The sequence below is a fragment of the Panthera pardus genome, unplaced genomic scaffold (assembly GCF_024362965.1).
Source record: "Panthera pardus isolate Hobbes unplaced genomic scaffold, ASM2436296v1 HiC_scaffold_5, whole genome shotgun sequence".
NCBI classification, from domain to species: Eukaryota; Metazoa; Chordata; class Mammalia; order Carnivora; family Felidae; genus Panthera; species Panthera pardus.
This window is the reverse complement of record NW_026526980.1, coordinates 11,724,230-11,745,751: the sequence shown is the minus strand read 5'-3', so window position 1 is coordinate 11,745,751 and position 21,522 is coordinate 11,724,230. Positions and strand designations below refer to the sequence as shown.

Genomic DNA, 21,522 nt, shown 5'->3' with positions numbered 1-21,522 from the left:
ACCCTTCAAGGGTGATCCTGGGGTGGGTGAGCAAAAGACAATATGTGCTTCCCCCACCCTCAGGCTCAGCTCCCTCTGCCCATTTTTCTCCCATCCTCCAGTGCCCCCCACTTCAGGTGTCATCTCGGTCTCCAAGGATGGATAGAGTGAAGGGAAGCTCACAGGACCACAGGCCAGTAGCAGGGAGGGCTGCGGATGGCAGGAGGAGGTTATAAAGTGTGGGGAAGGCTCCTAGACCCTGGTGAGGCTGAGAGATACGTAGGCCCTGGGAAGAGTGAGTGAGTGGGGGCCCCAAGGCAGGGCTGGGGAAACAGAGCTCCTGGACCCCATGGAAGGAATGCAGGATTGGGCACCCCAGAAAAGAGCTGGAGGAGTCCTGCAGGACTCCTGAATCCCCAAAGGGCAGATCCTTCACTCACCTGTGCTTGTGCAGGCTGGGGCCAGGAAGCAGCAGCAGCAGCAGCAGCAGCAGCAGCAGCCGCAGCATTCAGAGGCAGTGGCAGCAGATCCATGGAATGGTGGATGGAGCAGGGAGCCTTGGTCTTGCGAACAAGTGGAATCACCACGCTGGGCTGCCCTCGGCCCTTTCCCCCTTCCCCGGCCACCTCACTAGCTCTGACCCTGGCCTCATCCTCAGCAGAGCATGGTCAAGCCAGACAGAGATGGACACCTGGGGCCACAGGAATGTCCCCCTGACCTCTGTGTCCTAGTTGTTGAATGGGCATAAGGAGTCACCCAGGGTCCCTGGAACCAGGAGGGAGAATCTGGCACCAGAGTTTTCTCTGATGGAACTTGGGAAGAATTATGGAGGGCTAGCATTTAGTGCCAGTTTATTCACAGAATAAAAGCACAACACAAGGTCGCCTCGGATGCTGATGTCAATGTTTTATTACCAGACCACATTTGGAGCACTTACCCAGGGATGTGGAGGGAAGATAATAACATATTAATTTAAGAGAACAAAAATGCTAGAACATGGGCACTCCTGATGCTACAAAACAGTGCTCTACATTCCCCTCCTCACCCTCTCCATAGTGGGGAAACTGAGGCAGCCAAGGATGTAGCCAAGATTACAGAGTGGTTTCTGAGTGTTTTGCTGATTACAGCTGACCAAACTCCTTTTTCCGAAGTTCACTTCTCTTAATCTTGCCAGTGATGGTTTTGGGCAGCTCTGGGACAAATTCCACCTGGTTGAGGATGAAGCAAACCCATCCTGACTTAGTCCTGCTATCATTTACTACCAATGCCCCACCTCCCTTCTTTGCCTTTGCACAGTCACCCAGACAGGCTGGCACCATGTAGTGGCCTCACTAGGCTCCACCAAGTATGTCACATTGTCCTTTGACCCACTAAGCTGGACGTAGCCCTGTGACATGCTCTGACCAGTGAAATGTGAGTGGGAGTGAAGTGTGCCACCTTGAACACAACACTTGGGAACAACTGAGTCTGGTCACCTCTCTGTCCATCTCTTATAGCATCTAGTAGTCACCTATGGTGGGTACTCTTTTATCCTGGTCCCAGGAGGACCATGGTGGACATGTGGTATGAGCAAGGAAGAAACTTCCCTTATTATAAGGTTCTAAGATTTTGGGGCTATTTGTTACCCACAATAACCTCTAGTCCATCCTAACTTTCATGCATCCTCTGTTTTCCTCCTAAGAGGCAGGACAGCCCAACATTCAAAGCATGATCTCTTGTCAGATACACGTGGGTCTGAGTTCCAGCTCCATCCTTTTATTAACTCCAACCTCAGGCAATTTACTGGGAGTCTCTGAGCCTCCGTTTCTGCTCTGTAAAATGGGTGGTTACAGCGTCTCAAGTTTGAAGAGGATTAAATCAAATAGTAAAAATGTAAATCTTTGAGTCCAGGACCTGGTACACATAGTGAATGCCAATAAATGTTAGCTGTATAGCTTTATGTCCTGATTGTAAACATTCAGAAAATGCTGCAACGTATTATTACAAAAGAAGGAAATGTTAATTTGCGGCACATGTATCCTTTCAAACTGTTGTTTTCCAACAAATATGATACTAGGTATATTCATTTACAGCCTGCTTTTTTCTCTTAATAAGATACTGTGATGTTTTCAAGTTACAAATAAAAGATCTGCATTGTCTTTTTAAATTATAGGACTACATTAAATACCATAAATAATGTAATCATTTCTCTATTCCTGAACACTTCCATAGGTTGCACATGGCCTTGAAAACAAATGAAGTAGAATAAAAACTCTCAGAATGTATTGTATGTTAGAATTAATATTACTTTGTTAGCCTTTATTTGTTATGTATCTATACATGTACTGGGTTGCAATTTAGAATGTATTTCTTACTACGAATAATGTTTTTAAAATGTGTAGCAGTTATTGATTGGAATTTCTTTTCCAAATGTTCAAAGATTACAAATAATCTTGATGTCTCTGGGCACTTGTCTCAATTTATTTCTTTACGTTGACCTGCCAGCCATGTTTTTGACACAGGACAAATGTTCCCTCTGATTAAGTTGGTTCCCCATATCCCTGAGTTGAACTGCTTCTTCTGCATAGGAAAATGTTCATTCTGTTGGCTACATAAGCTTCTCCTTGGCCACCCTAGAGGATTTGGGGCAGCAGAGCCCCAGGAACCACTGGAGGGGAGCACATCCCATCCATCTGCCCTCACTCACCTTCCTCGGGTACTTATATGGGGCTGTCACTGACTTCACATGCTGCTGCAGCTCCTGGGTGAGCTGGTCCTGGTCATGGGAGAGGAATTCCGGGGTCAGGACAATAAATGCCTTCACCACCTGTAGCGCAGAACCAGAGTGAAGGCTCAGGCTGAGTGGCAACCAATTGTATAGTTTAAAAAGTAAATGTTTATTAAGTAAATGGAAAAACAAGGGGAGAGTTGAGCCTTTGCAGAAGAACACGACCAGTTTCCATACTTCCAATTTCTACTCTTTGTCTTATAAAATAACCTCTCGGCCTCCATTTCCTTCTCAGTGATGTGGGGATAGCATAGCTTCACCCCTCGTTGCATTTATGTCAAGATTCATTGAGATATTACATGCAAAACATGAAGCCAGTTTAAATTATTTGTATTCCTATCATTATCATCACCATTTTTACTATTATTGTAGATAGAGTTCTGTGGGCATGAAATAAATGTTGGTAATTAAATAGTTTTATATTACTTATGTCCCTATTACAGGGCACAGGGCCTTGTACATAGTAGGTAGTCAGCACACACCTGTTGAATCAATGAATGCATGATCCAGAGAAGGATTACTCAAATTCCCATTCCACCTCCACCACTTAAGAGCTTTGTGATCAGGCAAGTTACTTAATCTCTTTATGCTTGTTTCTTTACTGTAAAAAAGGATATCAGAATCCTTAAAGAATTAGGCTATTGTGAGGGGGAAATGAGTTGGCACAGAGCAAGGGCTCATTCAACAGCAGATTGGAGGCCTCAGTGTGCAGGATTCACAAGCACCATTTTGTCACAGTTTTGGCCCAGTGCCCTCTGGTGACCACACAGTGTAAATGCACATGAACATGCTCTCTGCCCTCCCTTCACCTTAGGTGGGAGACTGGGAAAATAGGGCCTGGGGGATGTCTTTCTTGCACCGGCCTTCCAGGTGCCCACACACAGACAAGATGACCTCTGTGTCCTCCTCCTTACCTCCTTTCGAATCGGGTCTGGGCTGCTCACCACAGCTGATTCAGCCACTGCTGGATGTTCAGCCAGGGCATTCTCCACCTCTGCTGGCCCGATTCGGTACCTGGAGGATCAATGACTCCTTCTTGGTTTCTGAGCAGCTGGCAGGGCTGGGTGACCCAGGCCTTCAAGTGTCATATTTTGCAGAGTCACATCTTCCTTTGCCATGTAGGATAACTGTCTCAGGGAGCCCAGATACCTGTGACCTTCCTCTGTCTTGCACTTCATGTACACAATACAACACTCACATGCTCCCCAGGGTTTCTCACCTCACTGCTGCTGGTCTGGGAAGAGGGCCCAGGTTTAGTCCTCCCTGGGTTCCAGGACTTGGCTCAAGCAGCTTCCCCTGGCATGAAACCTATTGGCAGCCTCAACTTTTACCTTAAACATTCATGTAAACTCTGTATCCTATTTCCCACTATATTAGCATGTTTTAGAAATTAAAAAAGGAAACAAACTCACTCCCTGAAATCTCCAAGAGGACTTGTTACTCTAGTGTAATATGCCAAAAATCTTTTAAATCACATAAGTGTTAGGGACAACAGACTTAGAGCCAGATAACTAGTTCAAATCTGGGTTGCAGCCCGTTCCCTTTGAAACTTTAGGAAACTTTCTTCACTGGTAACTCAGTTTCCTCATATGCAAAATGGGCATAATTGCATGTACCTTCTAGCATTGAGAGCTGGATTATATAAAGCACTGCGGAGCGTGCCTCCACATAGGAAGTGCTCCATAGAGTTTAATTGCTATTACTTATTATTAAGTTTTTCTGTGAAATGCTGTGTCCGATCAGAGAAGCCAAGCATAGAATAAGCTTCCTCAACCAGTAGGGGTCAAAGTGAAGTCTTCCTTCCAAATCCTTTAAATTGTATAATGTCTTTTTTTTATGTTTATTTATTTTGGGGAGAGAGAGACAGACAGACAGACAGACAAAGTGCAAGAGGGGGAGAGACAGAGAAGAGAGGAAGACAGGGAATCTGAAGCAGGATCCAGACTCTGAGCTGTCAGTACAGTGTCCGACATAGGGCTTGAACTCAAAGACTGCGAGATCATGACACAAGCAGAAGTTGGATGCTTAACCAGCTGAGCCACCCAGGTGCCCCTAAATTGTATAATGTCTTATGTTCTTCTTGAAGACCTTGTTGAACTTCATTTTGATTGATTCTTCTGGATGCAGGGCTTGGGGAAGATACACAGATAGCCCCAGAAAAGGACCTCATAGACAAAGCTTGTTCAGAATTAGCCTGAGGATCAAATCACCAGTGCATGGACAAATGTATGGACAAGCTAGATCCCATCAGGCATGTGAGAGTGATGCTTCCTGGCTCAGATCAATCATACCGACCCAGAGGAATTGATGATGTCATCATTCCTCCCAAGGAACCATATGTAGCCCTCTTCATCCATAGTTGCTCTATCCCCAGTGTTGTAAAAGTCCCCACACTCCACTTCTGCAGTCTTTACTGGGTTGTCCTGAAAAGATAACAGCACCCGTTTGTTGAAGACAATTAGTTTAAATTAAAAAAAATTTTTTTTACTGTTATTTTTGAGAGAGAGAGAGGAAGGGGCAGACACACACACACACACACAGAATCTGACGCATGCTCCAGGCTCTGAGCTGTCAGCACAGAGCCTGATGCAGGGCTCGAACTCACAAAGTGTGAGATCCTGACTTGAGCTGAAGTCAGATGCCCAACCGACTGAGCCACCCAGGCATCCCTGAAGGCAATTAGTTTAGCGATGATGACCCACAACCTGGTACTCAGATCTGGGTTCAAATTCTGCTCCTTGTTCTACCTGGCACTGAGACAAGTTTTGTAATCTTTCTGAGTCTATTTTCACTACATCCAAGTACTCAATGCACACTACTTGCCAATTAGTGGACAATATTGAGCCAATTTTAAGGACAAATTTTTGTGTGGAGCTCTAGTAGAATAAAATTTCCACTAGAGCATGGACCCTTTTATTTATTGTTCTCAACTTAGCATTCACAGTGTGTCTGAAAAAATGAGAGGTGTCAAAAACTTTTGTTAAAAGAATTTCCTTCCCCCAATACTATCTCACCCGATCCTCCCAGAAAGCCTATAAGGCTGGTATTTTTCAAAGTAAACTGTTTACTTTAAGATAATTGTATACTTGCATGCAGTTATAAGAAATAACACAGAGATCCTGTGTACCATTTACCCAGTTTCCCCCATGGTAGCATCTTGCAAAACTGTACTTCAATATCACAACCAGGATATTGACATTGCTACAATCCACCAATCTCAGATTTCCCAGTGGTTTATTTGTACTTATGTGTGTGTGTCTGGTGTATTCAGTGCTTTGCAACTTTATCACATGTGCAGGTTCCTGCATCCACCACCGTGGTCAAGACACAGAAGGCTCCTACAGTCCCAAGGATCATTGCTCTTTTGTATCACACCGACCTTCCTCCTGCTTTCCCTCCCTCCTCCCTCCAAATCCCAAACCCCTTGACAGTGGCTAATCTATTCCCCAGTTTTATAATTTTGTCATTTTAAGAATGTTACATAAATGGAATCCTGTAATAGTATGCAACCTTTTGGGTCTAGCTCTTTTTTTTTTTTTTTTTAAATTTTTCATTCCGTATAATTTTCTGCAAATTCATCCAGTTTCTTGCATTCATCAGTACTTTGATCCTATTTATTGCTAAATGGTATTTCATGTTATGGATGAACTCCAGTTTGGATGTCCACCTATTGAAGGGCATTTGGCTTGTTTCTGGTTTGAAGCTGTTGTGAATAGAACTGCTCTGAACATGCATGTACAGGTTTCATGTGGGGCTAGATTTTTACAGCCCATTTAGTAGAAGAAATGAGTGTTCAGAAAAGCACAATAACTTGCTCAAAGTCACTCAGCTGGTCAGTGGAAGGGCTGGTATTTGAATTTAAAATTCTTACTCTTCAGCCTCTGCACTCAACCACTAAGCAGTGTGTTAGCATCATCCCTCATGTGGAACATAAATGATTTTAAGAGGTTCCAGAAAAAAAAAAAGTTTTATTTTTTTACTTTGAGCTTATTTTTTTTTCAGAGAGAGAGAGAGAGAGGCAGAAGGAGAGAGAGTGAACAAGATAGCAGGGACAGAGGGAGAGGAGAGAGAGAGAGAGAGAGAGAGAGAGAGAGAGAGAGAGAGAGAGAGAGAGAAACCTATGTAGGCTCCTAGCCCAGAGTGGAGCCTGAAGCAGGGCTCAATCTTACAACCATAAGATCATGATGAGCCAAAATCAAGAGTTGGACTGAGCCACCCAGGTGCCCCCTAAAAAAACCATTTTAAAAACATTGAATGACATCTCTTTTTAGGTTCCCTTCCAACTGGATTTTAGGCAAGAATGCCAAGACCATTCAGTGGGAAAGTTAATCTTTTCAACAAATGGCACTGAGAAACTAGGATGTCCACATGCAAATGAATGAAATTACCATATGCCATACACAGAAATTAACTCAAAATGGGTCAAGAACCTAAACAGAAGAACTGAAATTCTGGAACTCTTAGAAGAAAACATAGGGGAAAGTCTTCATGACTTTGTTTTTGGCAATTATTTATTGACTATGACACCAAAAGCACATGAAACAAACAAACAAAAAAAGATAAAATGTTCCTTATCAAATTTTTAAAATTTTACATCAAAGGATACTATCAAGAGAGTAAAAGGACAATGCACTGAATGGAAGTAATATATGTGATATATTGGAAGCATATATCTGATAAGAGATTCATATCCAAAATGAATAAAGAGCTCTTACAAATCAACAACAACAGAAACCCCAATTGTAAAAATAGGCAAAGGACTTCAACAGACAATTGGCCAGAGAAGATACACAAATGATCAATGAGAATATGAAGGGGTGCCTGAGTGGCTCAGTCGGTTAAGTGTCTGTCTCTTGGTTTCAGCTCAGATCATGATCTCACAGCTTGTGAGTTCAAGCCCAGCATCAGGCTCCACGCTGACAGTGCAGGACCTGCTTGGGATTCTCTCTCTCTCTGCCCTCCCCTGCTTGTTCTCTCTCTCTCTCTCTCTCTCTCTCTCTCTCTCAAAAATAAATAAATAAACTTAAAAAATAGTTTAAAAAAGAATATGAATATGGAAAGATGCTCAACATCATTAGTCATTAGGGAAATGCAAATCAAAACCACAATGACATACTATATCACTTCCCACCCATTAGAATGACCATTGTATTTTTTTTAATTTTTTCAATGTTTATTTAGTTTTGAGAGACAGAGAAACAGAACCTGAGTAGGGGAGGAGCAGAGAGAGAGGGAGACACAGAATCTGAAGCAGGCTCCAGACTCTGAGCTGTCAGCACAGAGCCCAATGCGGGGCTCGAACCCACGAACTGTGAGATCATGACCTGAGCCGAAGTTGGATGCTTAACCAACTGAGCCACCCAGGCGCCCCTAGAATGACCATTGTATACACAACAACAAACCTGAAAATTTAACAAATATCGGCAAGGATATGGAGAAACTGGAACACTTGTGCATTGCTGATGGAAATAGAAAATGGTATAGCCACTTGTGGAAAACATTTTGACAATTCCTCAAAAAGTAAATATAGAATTACCATATGATCCAGGAATTCCACTTTTGAGTATACACCCAAAAGAAGTGAAAGCAGGAACTCAAACAGATACTTGCACACCAATGTTCATTGCAGCATTATTCACAGTAGCCAAAAGGTGGAAATAACCCAAATGTCTATTAAGAAATTGATGGATATACAAAACATAGTACATACATATAATGGAATATCATTTAGCCTTAAAAAATGACATTTGGTACATGCTACAACATGAGGGAGCCTTGAAAACATGTGTTAGGTGAAATGAAACCAGACACAAAAGGGCAAATATTGCACAATTCCACTTAATTGAGGTGCCTAAAATAGGCATATTCTTTTTTTACATTTTTTAAATGTCTGTTTATTTTTGAGAGAGAGAGAGACAGAGCAGGAGCAGAGGAGGGGTAGAGAGAGACGGAGACACAGAATCTGAAGCAGGCTCCAGGCTCTGAGCTGTCAGCACAGAGTCTAACACGGGGCTCAAACTCACAAACCGTGAGATCATGACCTGAGTGGAAGTTGGATGCTTATCTGACTGATCCTCCCAGGTGCCCCTAAAAGAGGCATATTCTTAAAGACAAAAAGTATATTAAAGGTTACCAACACTAGGAATATGAGGAAGAGGGAGTTGTTCAATGAGAACAGAGTTTCTGTTTGGGATGAAAGAAATTTTCTGCAGATGCATGGTGGTAATTATTGCACAATATTGTGAATTTACTCAATGCCACTGAATTGTGTGCTTAAAAATGGTGAAAAGGATAAATTTCATATTATATATATTTTATCTCAATAAAAAAATGAAAGGAAAAAAGCAAACAAATCTCAGTGGAGGGGTGACAACATATAGTCATGAGAGCATGTGAAATGACATACATATATATACAGGTTTGGGCATAGACTGAGGAGATCTTTGTAAAACGAAATATATAATTTCCAATTAAGAAAAAACTGTCATTGCTCTGGACTCTCCCAGTTTAATTTAACCAGAATCTCTGTGGTTGGATCCAAAATTTAATATTTTTAAATCTCCTCAAATGCAGGGTTGAGAACCACTGAAGTATATACGTGTTACTCTGTGTTTACAATTTTCTCTTTTACACACATTTAAAATTGTGCTACAGTGAATAAAGGCTAGGGTCTGCATATTTGCTTTTGGGCAATAATATCTCAAAAGAAGCAGTGCCCCGCTTCCCCTGCCATAGGCCATAGAGTGACAATAGTGATACGAATGGCTGTTACTGTGGAGAAAGGAGATGGGTCTGAGGTCAATTTCAAGGTCTGTCCACCCTCCCCTGGCCAATCTTGGAAGCTGAGAATTTCTTCTTAGTGGCCACTACTAACCAGGCTAGGGTTTGTCTGGTTAAGAGTTTCAGGTATCCTTAGAATCTGTCACAGTTTTATGTAATCCCTCAATTTCTTATATAGGTGCTGGGGACCAAAAAGATGTGGGATTGAATCCTAGAGCGGCCATTTATTTGACATGCAGAAGACATACAACTCTTCCAATCTGCAGTTTCTTTCTCTGTGAAGTGCAGACAAAAGTGACCCCTGGAGGCTCAGCATTGTTAACAGATTTGTGGTTGGTAAGTGGAACTGTAGGATGTGAACCCAGTTAAAGCTTGCACTCTCAAACACAAAAGATCATTGTTACCCAAGTATGCTGCTTCTGAAACCAGACTTCTTTCTACCCCATAAGTACTTAAATGCCAGATGGCTTAGGACAGGAAGGGATGTGGGAACACGGGAGATTAATTAGAAGAGGCTTCATTGGGGGCACCTGGGTGGCTCAATTGGGTAAGCTTCTGACTTTGGCTCAGGTCATAAGATCACGATTTGTGAGTTCGAGCCCCTTCATGGGGCTCTGTGTGGACAGCTCAGAGCCTGGAGCCTGCTTCGGATTCTGTGTCTCTCTCTCTCTGCCCCTCCACCACTCACACTCTCTCTCTCTCTCTCTTTCAAATGAACACTGAAAAAAGTTTTTTAAAGAAGAGGCTTCACTGAGTTGGAGTGAATGACAGGAGGTATGAAGAAGGCTCAGGGTGCAGAGCTGAATCACCCCCACTCACTCAGCACCCACACAGCTCCCTGCAGGGATTTTCAGGGCCTGGAAGGGGTCAGGTGAGGGTCACCACTTACCTCATAGCACATGAAGAGGCCAATGGGCTTGGTTGGCTTGATCCTGATGCCAATGTTGCCTTCAGTGTTGAGTGGCAGGATGTTGCCCTTCTCATCAATGATCTGGAGCAAGAGGCCTGTGAATCCCGCCCTGCAGGGCCACCCCAACACACCTGCCACACCCAAACGTTAGCTGACTATTCCTGTGACACCAGTGAGAATAAATGGGGGGGAGAAGCCCTGTCAGAAAATAAATTAAAACTGCCAAAAGTGTTTGAATTCAGCAAATGGTGAAATCCCAGTCATGGGTCTATTTGTTTCATGGATATAGAAGCATTGCAAATGCATCGTCAAGCTGGAAGACACAGGTGAGGAAAAACTAGAAGCACCAGCTGATGGAGAGAGATGCCAGGGTGCTCCAGGTGCTCTGGTCCCATCTGTTGTGTGTGAGGCCTCCAGCTGCCAGGCTCAGCTGCATTCCGGCCCAGGATACTGCAGTTCTCAAACGAAGCCTCCCAAGGAAATCAGAGGGAAAATAGGAGGAGAGGAGGAAGGACAGCAACTGGGGCAGGGGAGTGGGGTGGGAACAGCTGGCTCTGTCACCTGGTGTCACACAATTGTCCAATCCCAGCTAAGCCCTAACTATTCCTGGCCAATGTCTTTAGGACCAAACCTGGATGTCGAAGGGGGGGATACTTATCCCCATGGAACCTGGCTTGATCTTCATTCCCCGTAAAGTGCCACAACTTATTCCCTGTTTACAAAAGAAAGAAAATGGGGTTGGTCAAAGAGTCCTGGCTGATTCTTGATGTATACATCAAGTACTATACACAGCATCCTGGCTCACCAATGTCATTTGACGCTGTGCAAAGAGCTCTTATGAGAAAGCTAGAAGGCCCAGATTCAAGGTAAGGTGCAAGGCATTGACCCAACTCTGGTCTACAGATGTTCACAGCACCTGTGGGCATGTAATATCAGGTGTGGTGGGCCCACTATATGTCAGATATGTGTCCATTTGCTGGAGGAAGGCCATTAAACCATTAATGTTTACTTGGGGCTGTTGCACAGTGACAGGAACCTAGTCGTAATTATTCAGAGCTGTGTTGAGAGTATTCATATTGTTTGTGTTGTCCCTTCTGCTAGAGAACTGCCCCACCCCCTTTATCTTCCTGATGCACCATATTCCTCCTTTATGGTACTCTAAAATATCATTGTTTCTAAAGTTAAGTCAGACTAAGATTTGTTTCATGGATGTGAATCTTCACTCCAGTTGTGTGCCAATTAATCCTCTTTGATTTCTCTTATGTAAAGGTGGGTAATTATAACACTTACCTCCCAGAGTACCTGGGTGTATGGAAAACCCTTCACCCAGTGCCAGGCACACCAGGTTATGTTCAATAAACAACTACTACCTGCTATTATTCAGCCCCCAAGAAAAGTCAGTTGGGAGATTCTTCTGTAGTATTTTCCCCTCATACTTCCATTGTAGCCAACAGAGCATCATACTTATTTTTGCTTGTCTGTTCCTCTCAGTGGATAACAAGCATCCTGAGAATAAAGACTGCCCCCATTCATTTCTATATCCCACCCCCCAGCATTCTAGTGCAACCCCTGCTTAAATACAAGAGTAACTGCAAGGTGAGTATGTACAAGCGGTTGGACACTGTAGCCAGAGCTTTATATACATCCTTTCATCTCCCTTATTACAACCCAGAAAGACTGGATAATATTTCCATTTTGGAGATGGAGAAGCAGAGACTCTGGAAGGTTCAATGCTATGCCTATGGTCTCGAAGCCTGTGATTGGCAAGGCTGAGATCTGAACTTGTGTCTGAGTTCCTGGGAGGGGAAGCTCTTTCCCCTTTGCTATGCTGTTGCTCACAGTACAGGCATATGGAAAATGTTCCATAGACGAGGCAGTAGGTATGAAAGTACATTGAGAAATACAGCACCGTCAAGTATAAGGGAGTATTCTGTCTATTGTTGCAAATAATTGTTGTAAAGGGATGTCATGGGTGTAGGTAGTTCCCATTCCACCACCCTCCACCTTGTCCAAATATAAACCATGAACCATACAAGGACAAACTTGAAATCTTAATATATCTCACCTGAAGCAGATCAATTTACTGATTATTTAAAAGAATGTTTTTTCCAAAAAAAAAGTCAGTGAAGTATATTAATTGAGGCTAAAATAGCCATTTTGCTGCAGCTCCTGAGATGGTAGCCAACCCTCTGTCAGCCTCGGGGATAATAAGGAGGTTGGGGAAGTGGCTCTGTCCAGCAATAGAAGTGGCTTGAGAATGTGTAGGACGAGGGATACCTGCCCCCACTATCATTGATAAAGTTGTTGTGGTTTACAACATGCATGATACTCTGAATGCCCCACCACATGGTTGCTCAGTGACGCCTTTGAGAATCACACTGTGTGTGTGTGTGTGTGTGTGTGTGTGTGTGTGTGTGTATGTGTGTGTGTGTGTATGTGTGTGTGTGTGTGTGTGCGTGTGTGTGTATGTGTGTGTGTGTGCGTGTGTGTGTGCGTGTGTGTTTGGTATATACAGAAAGTCTCTGCTCCCTCCTCCACTCCAGCTAGTGTCCCACAATCAAACCTGTGTGCTGTTCACCTAAACCCCCAGAAATGAACTTCTGGGGCCAACTCCTGGCTGTTGTGGTTGTTACCCTAGGAAGGGATGGTGAAGTGGGCAGAACTTGTGGATGGTGGCCTCCTTGTTACTGGAAAGAACCTCCCATCCCTCCACCCTTGATGAGCTCCATAGAGCTTAATGATCACAGGGACAGTGGCATCATGTCCTTAGACCACTTTCAAAGTCCTCACCCAATAGTTTTCAGCACACTGGCCTCTTGACACATTGATTAGCTGTGAATTAGCTTTGTGCAAACTGATTTGGGGCAAACTAGCCTAAAACTCTGAAGCCCCATCATCTTTAGGCAATGCTGTGAGCAGAGTGGGGCCTCTGCACACACATGATTCAGCTCCTCTGCTGGGCTCCATGGCTAAGCACATCCTGACTGGCCCAGAAAGGACTGTCTACCTACTGTTTCTGACTGTCCATAGACCTCGTAGAGCAGAACGCCTGTCCGTCTTCTCCACTCCTCTTGCTCCTCTGGCAGCAGAGCCTCCCCACCAGTAATGCAGTGCTCCAGGGCAGGGAACCTGAGACTAAGGGAAAGGCAAGGTATCAACAGAACTTGTGGTCAGGTCTTGGATGCTCTGTCCCAGGCCCAGAGTGTTAAGAGCTCACTCATAGCCTTGCCATCTGGATCATTTATCCTCCTGCTTCCTCATGTTCTTACTTGCCTTTGGGGCAATTTACTGGAGGTCAAAGCCAAGGGAAAGTCACTCATTTCCTGGTGGTTCATATTAACTCTTCTGGCAAGGTGTGGGTGGTGGTGGTGAGGCTAATGGGTTTGGTCAAAAGTTTGGACCAAATTTGGAAGTTGATGTAAAAAGATGGCAAAGACGTATTTTTCAGGCCTTGTCTTAACATCCTCTGTGGCTAAGAAGGATATTTTATAAACCATAATGGGTGGAAGATAAGACTCCCCAAAAGCTTGTTAGGATGATAACAGAACTGCACTGCCTTCTATGAAGAGTGGAGTCATGTGAACTGAAGGGCTTTTGTATTTCTGAGCAGAAAATGCAAGTTAAGGGGTGGAAATGAATTGCTCAGGACATCAAGGAAGACCAGGATGAGTGTAGGAAGAGAGAGAAGGGTTGTAGGTAACAGCCCTGAGAGAAGGAATTTCAGAAAGAGCAGAAAAGTTGGCTGTCAACATTTGTAGTAGGTACACTGTGTGACATAAATCCTCTTCATTTTCCTCATCAAATTTTCCATAAATGAGACAAAAACAGACATAAAATAATAATGCATTCCTTGAAAGACATGAGGAGAAGCAACTGAGATCTGATTACCAGCTGGCCTGGGGCTGGACCAGGTCAGCTGTTGGGGATGAGAGAGGCAGCAGACATCTTGTCCACCTTTCCATCCTCATCACACTGTCCTGGTGCCTTTAGAGTCAGGGGTGATGGACGGGAGGGCTGGTTTTACTGAGGTGTTTTCTTCATTCTTCAGCTTTATTCAAAATAGATAAAATGGGCAGAGTGTGATGCAGTCACTAGTTATGACATGGTTGGATTTTACTGGATTTGGACAAAGATAATCATCTGATGAACACTTCAAAAAGTTGCTAATTATGAGTTTTGAAACACAAACGGAATCCAACCAGCATGAGGCTTCATGAATAAAATCAAGTTGTGTTTCAGAATTAGCTTTGTAAGGGTAGTCATTAAACACCTTAATATTTTAATTCTATATTTAAAACATGTTACTCTGATTTTTGGAGCAACCATTTTAATTTTAGAGTCTTTAAAAGATTCATAAACGCCCATATGTTTCAAAGAGCAGATTCCAGTTTAGCTAAAATTAACTCACAAACATGGGAAAATGCAAAAAGAAAACTATAGGAAGAGAAAACTATGCATCCATCAGATTGAGAAAAATGAAAAACTCTGACAATAACAGATGATGCCAATGTGATGGAACAATGGGAATTCTCCTACCTTGCTAGTGGGAGCATAGATGGGTTCAATATCTTGAAAAATTGGGTTGTAGAATGTAGTGTCAGTGTGAACTAGCAATTCTTATTCCAGAAAAATGTGACAGAAATGCATGCTTATATGCACCAGGGTACATGTGCAATAATTCAATGCAGCACTTATAATTAATAACCCCAAAATAAAAACTACCCGAGTGTCCATTAATGGTAGAACTGAAAAAAATATGCAATGTTTTAATACAATGGGATATTATACAGCAATGAAAATTAACTACAGCAACATGCAGCAACATAGACATCTTAAAAACATAATGTTGAAAAAAGAAGCCAGATATTCCAGAATAATGTATGAGTACATGCATAAAGTTCAAAGGAAAGTAAAATATAATAATTTGTTTAGGGTTATTTCCTTAGGAGGTTATCTATAAGGGAAAATAAGGAAATTAACATGATAAAAGTCAAGATATGAGTTCCTTTAGTGGAGATAGGGAGTCATGAAGATATCTCTGGGGTGTGGGCAATATTTTATTTTTGTGACTCATGTGAGTGGTGACATAGGTGTTTTGTTTTCAACAATTCATGAATCTATAAATTTATGTGTTATGTATTTTTCTGTATGTTTGTCCTTTCATAAGAAAAATGTTCAAAAAATAATAAACCTACAATAATGCAAGACTCACTTAGCATCTCATTTGGATCTCTTAGTCCTGCTTTAAGGAATCAATTAGACTGACTAATGATAATTAGCCAACACTTAACTTAGCACACACACACCTGCACACCCCTCAAAGAACCACAGTTAAAAAGTCAGATCACAGTAGGTTGGATTCCTTAAATTCCTACCCAAAGATTGTTATGACCAGCCAGCCACCACCACTTCTACCATACCTGGTAGGAATCTGCTGTAGAATCATTCGATACACAGCTGGCGCAGCAAGGCACTGGGTGATGGGGTATTTGAACAGTGTCTAGAAAGTGAGGAGAGAAGGAATTTTATTCTTATAGTAAGGATTTAAAATATCGGCTATTAACATTTTAATTCGGATCTCCCCTGTAGGACAGCCCAGTAGTCATTTGTTACTTCTTTCAATATACCTATATTGAGCATGAATTTTGTGCATAGCATGTATCAGGCACTGTTGGGGGGAATGAAAAAAGAGTTAGATAATATTCCAACTGGGAGTTTGTACTAATAATAGAGGAGATAAAACAGGACTCAAATGGTAAGGCAGAAATTGGTAGATGTCATAGGAGATACTGGAAGGAGAACTTAGCAGAGGGAAATACTCCTTCTGATTGGGTGATCCAGGGACCTCATGGAACAGGTGGCATTTAGTTGCGGTATTTAACAAATGGATATGGTCTCTATAGGCAGAGGAATGGAGGAGGTTCTTGCAGGTAGAACGAGTAACAGGAGCAAAGTCTCCAGGGTTGAAGAAACACTTAGGTATAGTCAAAAGATGGTTTATTTAGACAGGAGAGGCACAAGAAGTAACTTTAGGAAGACTGAGGTTAGATTTAGACAGGTGAAGGGCAGGAAGTAAATTGAGGATGATTGACCTTAGGTGGAGATCAGATAGAGTCTAAAATGTCTGGTATTCACCATGGTTTTGCTAGAAGTGGGAGTCTTTCAGTTTCAGATCAGGGTGGAGGTACCCTGGGAGGGCAAGAACACTGAAGAGGAGAGAATGTGGGTTTGGGGTCTGCCTGCCTGACTTCAATCCTGTTACTTAATTCCTCTGCAACTCTGTTCCCTTATTTGTAAAATGGGAATATATATACCTTCCATGCAGAACCATAGGGAAGAGGAATGGGCACAGAGAGAGAGAATCTCAAGCAGCTTCTCTGCTCAATGTGGAGCCTGACACAGAGCTCGATCCCAGAACCCTGGGATGATGACCTGAGCCAACATCAAGAGTCAGTCACTCAGCCAACTGAGCCACCTAGGGGCGCCAGTCCCTCTCTTTCTGAGCCCAATCAACTTCCTTCCTTCCTTCCTTCCTTCCTTCCTTCCTTCCTTCCTTCCTTCCATCCGTCTGTCCTTCCTTCCTCCCTCCCTCCCTTCGTTTGTTCATTTATTCCTTTCTTTCTTGTCTTTCTTTCCAGTATAATTAACATACAGTGTTATATTAGTTTCAGATGTACAATATACTGATTCAACAATTCTATGTATGACTCATTGCTCATCAGAGGAAGTATATTCTTAATCCCCTTCACCTATTTCACCCGTCCCCCCCCACTTCCCCTCTGGTAACCATCAGTTTATTCTATATAGTTAAGAGTCTGTTTTTTGGTTGGTCTCTTTTTTCTCTTTGTTCCTTTTGTTTCTTAAATTCTGTATGAGTAAAATCATATGGTATTTGTCTTTCTCTTACTGATTTAGCATTATACTCTCTAGATCCATCCAAGGTGTTGAAAATGGCAAGATTTCATTATTTTTTATGGCTGAGTAATATTCCATCATATATATAGACACACATACATATACCACATCTTCTTTATCCATTTATCTACGGATGAACACTTGATCTGCTTTCATAATGTGGCTATTGTAAATAATGCTGCAATAAATATGGGGGTGCATATATCCTTTGGAAATAGTGTTTGCGTATTATTTGAGTAGACACTCACTAGTACAATTAATGAGTCATGTGGTAATTCTATTTTTAATTTTTTGAGGAACTCCATACTGTTTTCCACAGTGGCTGCACCAGCTTGCACTCCTACTAAACAGTGCATGATGGTTGCTTTTTTTCCACATCCTCGCCAACACCTGTTGTTTGTTGTCTTTTTGATTTTAGCCATTATGACAGGTGTTGGTTTATATCTCCTTGTGGTTTTGATTTATATTTCCCTGACAAGGAGTGATGGTGAGCATCTTTTCATGTGTCTGTTGGCCATCCGGATGTCTTCTTCAGAGAAATGTCTGCTCATGTCCTGCTCATTTTTTTAAGTAGGTTTCACTGCCAGCATGGAGTCCAATGTGGGGCTTGAACTCACAACCCTGACATCAAGACCTGAGCTGAAATCAACAGTAGGACACTTAACTGACTAGGCCACTGAGGCGCCCCACAAGTGAAAAATAAATCAAAATAATTAAACTTTCAAATGCTGCTGTTTGTGTCTTCGTGTGTATGTGTGTGTGTGTGTGTGTATGTATGTGTGTATGTAAATTTGTGTAATTAATAATTTGAACTAATTCAAGCTTAAAACACACTGAGACCTTGGAGACACCCATGTACTAGTGGAGGAGGGGAGGGGAAAGGTGGATTCGGTGTTCTTTGTGCAGCTTTAAGCCTCAGGGACTGGCAGGATGTGAGCAGTGAACAATGATGGAGAGGCAGATATTGACATGAGGTGAGGAATGAGAAATGGGAAATGTAGTCTGACGTGCTGGAGGGATCATCAGATGGACCTGGGGTAGAAAAACAAGGGGGAATTTGCATGGAGGGAGAAGACTAGACCCAAGGTACAGTTTTGAGATCCCCTTGAATGGATACCCATGCTGGTGAAATGGAAGTAGAGGAGATTTTTTAGAAGGAAGAGGAAGGGTGAGGACAGACGCTTGTAGGGCTGCAGTGTTCAGGAGTAAGGTGGGTGAAGAGGATGTGGCTGGAGCAAGCGGAGAATTGTCTATGGAGAAATTTGATACCAAGGGAGGAAAGACTGGGTTGGTCCAGTGTGTAGCCGGGTAAAGGGAAGGTATTTTTCAGGATGAGGAACTTTGAATATGTTTATGGACTAAGGGGGAGTACAGTTCATGAAGATGAAGAGGTTGAAAACATGGGAGAAAAGAGTTAATGGATGATAGATTAATGGAGACGGAGAAGTGAGGGGTTGAAAATACAGGAGAAAAGGTTTAATGGATGCAAGATTAATGAGAAGGGCTCCTAACAGAAGGACAGAGAAAAGAACAAGATCTGCAGGGGCTGTGGGGAGGGGACTTTGAGAGGTAGAGGGGCAGGTCTACCTCTGAGATGGAAAACACATTTTCGGGTGAATGGAAGTACAACGAGAGGGTTCACACGGGTGACTTGAGTTATTACTGTGAGATACACCTAACAGGAACAGCAGCCACCACTGCATGCCGGGTGCCTCTGTATGCCAACTCAGGGCTAAGCACTTCACCCACTTCTCCTGTACCATCTCATTTATATTTCAACAATTTTGTGACATAGGAATTATGAAAACTCCCATTTTACAGATGAGGAAACTGAGGCTCACAGTAGCAAGTAAACCACAAGTAAATGTCAAATGTGGCATGAGAAGCCAGATTTGTCATTTTCTAGGGGCTCTGTTTTTAAGCACTTCATTAAATTGAGCAACAGCAATAACAACAACAAAACACGTACACACACACACACACACACACACACACACACACACACACACACCAGCTATATGGTCTGGCAGATACAGGGTCCAGGATCCAGGAGACATGAGCTTTCTCTGGTTGGTTTAATCTCTTAAAATGTTTATTCAGGGTTCCAAGCCCACAAAATCTGATCCATAGCCCTGGGGAAGGGCTTGGAATATGTATTTTCTTCAAGGTTTCGTGTAGTGTTATTCTTATACAGTAACTAATTCAGTGTTCTGCACTTTGAGAAACCCAGAACCAGGGTTATATTATGCTAATGAGACTTTTTCCTACATAAAATATTTCTCAGCAGGCCAGCTTTTGAGTTTGAAACATGAGTTTCTTCTAGGAGTTTGTTGATAGTGGAAGGTTTGTCTTCTTACCTCTTGAATGACCTTGGGGTCAAACTGGGGCAGATGATGGATGAAGATTGTAGACCCTGATGTCCATGGTTCAAACAGGCACCCCAAGACAGCCAGAATCCAGCCTGGGTCCGAAATGCTCCACAAGACATCAGATGTCTTCAGTTGTAGACATTTCCTGCTAACTCCAAAATACAGTGACCTCAGCTAGGTGATCATGAGAATGTGATCAAGGGCTGGAGACTCTGATTTTCAGGGGTGACCCACCTCTCGTTCTCAGTGCATGTGGTTTGAGTGGGCTCCAGACACACTGCCACCCCAGGTCCCTAAAGCATGCCAAATCCTATTTTCTGGTCATGTGTGATTTCAATGGGTTTAGTTATAATGATCCTTAAGGCTGGGAATTGACTCTGTTACTTATATAGTCCTAGGTAATGCTGGCAGCCATTTGGGCGTAACAAGGGATAAGCCTTTCTTAGAAGAGCAACAAAACACATCAGATGGAGAGATAAAAACCTGATCCAGAGACTCTAGCTATGTCTGAAGCCAAACCCTGGAGTGCCCTGCCTCATGATCCAATAAATTCCTTTATTCACTTTTAGGCTTAAAGAGGTTGAGATTGGGCTTTCTGTCATTTATGATGGAGAAAGAGAGAGAGGGAGAGAGAGATAGAAATAAAGAAAGAGAGAGAAAGACCCCTAATTAATACCCCACCTTGGCAAGGACTGGAAAAAATTATCCAATAGGCAAAAATTAGAAAGCAGGGTGGGAAAGGTTTCTCATTTCTCTATCCTATCTTAGTGATTCTGAGGGATGTCTGTGTGCATAATTCCTTGAGAAAACACAATCCTCCCATAGCTATGGGAGCTTTACTAACTATTTACTATTAGTAATAGTTTACTTTTTACTAAACTATGGCTTTGAGGAGCTTTACTATTAACAGGAGCTTTACTATTTACTATTAACTTTAATAAACAACCCACCCTCCCTCATCCCAGCCCTCTTAGGATTGTGGCTCACCCACAGAATCAGAATACTACTAGCTGGGAAGACCTGTCTTCTCAGTTTCAGACCCAACTACCCACTGAACATCTCTTCTGCAGTGTCCCTCAGGCACCTCAAACCCAGCAGATCCTAACCCCTTCTGCTTCCCTTCATCTTGCAGCCACAGTGATCTTTTCAAAACACAAATCTTATCAGGTCTTTCCCTTGCTAAAATACATCCCATTACTCCAATACCTCTCCATCATCTGCCTAAAAAACTCTAAACTCTACACCAAGGCCCACAAGATCCTGAGCCCTGCTCACTGGTTCCCAACTCCTCCCATATGTCTCTCACCCCACACCCTGAGCACCAGCTATCCTCAAGTGTCTGTAGTTCTATAATGTTACTTTTAATATCTTTGTGCCTGTGCTCTTGTTATTCAGACTGCACAGAAAGCCTTTGCCTTCTTTCCACCCCTATTCCTCCAGGGTTTCGCTACTCAATTGCTACCATTGCAAACTGCTGCATCTGCACAGATAGCCACTGTCCACAAAAAGCCTTGTCTGCCCTCTGGTCTGGTTAATAAGTTAGAAAATATATAGAACTTGATCTGGTGTGAATATTACTATCTGAGGTAGGGACAGATGGGAGAAGAGGCTCAGTTAAACGTTGATTAAGTGATTAACCCAAGGCTTCAGCCTCTATGACTGTTCTAGGTTACGGGGAGTGGCATGTTGTGGCTTGGTCCCAGGTATTCTTTTTCCTGAGAGCTCACGACTGGGTAACTCCAAGTTTCATGTGTTCATAACTGGGAAGAGGAAAGGACCTGCCACTTCAGGTGGCATTGTTC

The 21,522-nt window shown here is 42.8% G+C and overlaps 1 protein-coding gene across 4 annotated transcripts in view; it reads right to left on the bottom strand.

The window, feature by feature from the left end:
• Positions 1-865: 865 nt before the first annotated feature.
• The window catches only part of LOC109278419 (acyl-coenzyme A synthetase ACSM1, mitochondrial-like), a 53,006-nt gene continuing 32,349 nt past the window's right edge, over positions 866-21,522 (bottom strand). For 3 of the 4 annotated variants that reach the window (XM_019468764.2, XM_019468762.2, XM_019468765.2), the window contains 9 exons: positions 19,709-19,868; positions 15,857-15,936; positions 13,448-13,571; positions 11,068-11,148; positions 10,416-10,517; positions 5,042-5,169; positions 3,661-3,760; positions 2,666-2,785; positions 866-1,187 (listed from right to left, as the gene is read on the bottom strand). In XM_019468764.2, the coding sequence (XP_019324309.2) occupies positions 1,101-1,187; positions 2,666-2,785; positions 3,661-3,760; positions 5,042-5,169; positions 10,416-10,517; positions 11,068-11,148; positions 13,448-13,571; positions 15,857-15,936; positions 19,709-19,868 (982 nt within the window). In that variant the 3' untranslated portion in view covers positions 866-1,100. Of the gene's footprint in view, positions 1,188-1,712; positions 1,873-2,665; positions 2,786-3,660; positions 3,761-5,041; positions 5,170-10,415; positions 10,518-11,067; positions 11,149-13,447; positions 13,572-15,856; positions 15,937-19,708; positions 19,869-21,522 lie in introns of those variants that run through there. The other variant, XM_019468767.2, reaches the window with a different exon arrangement.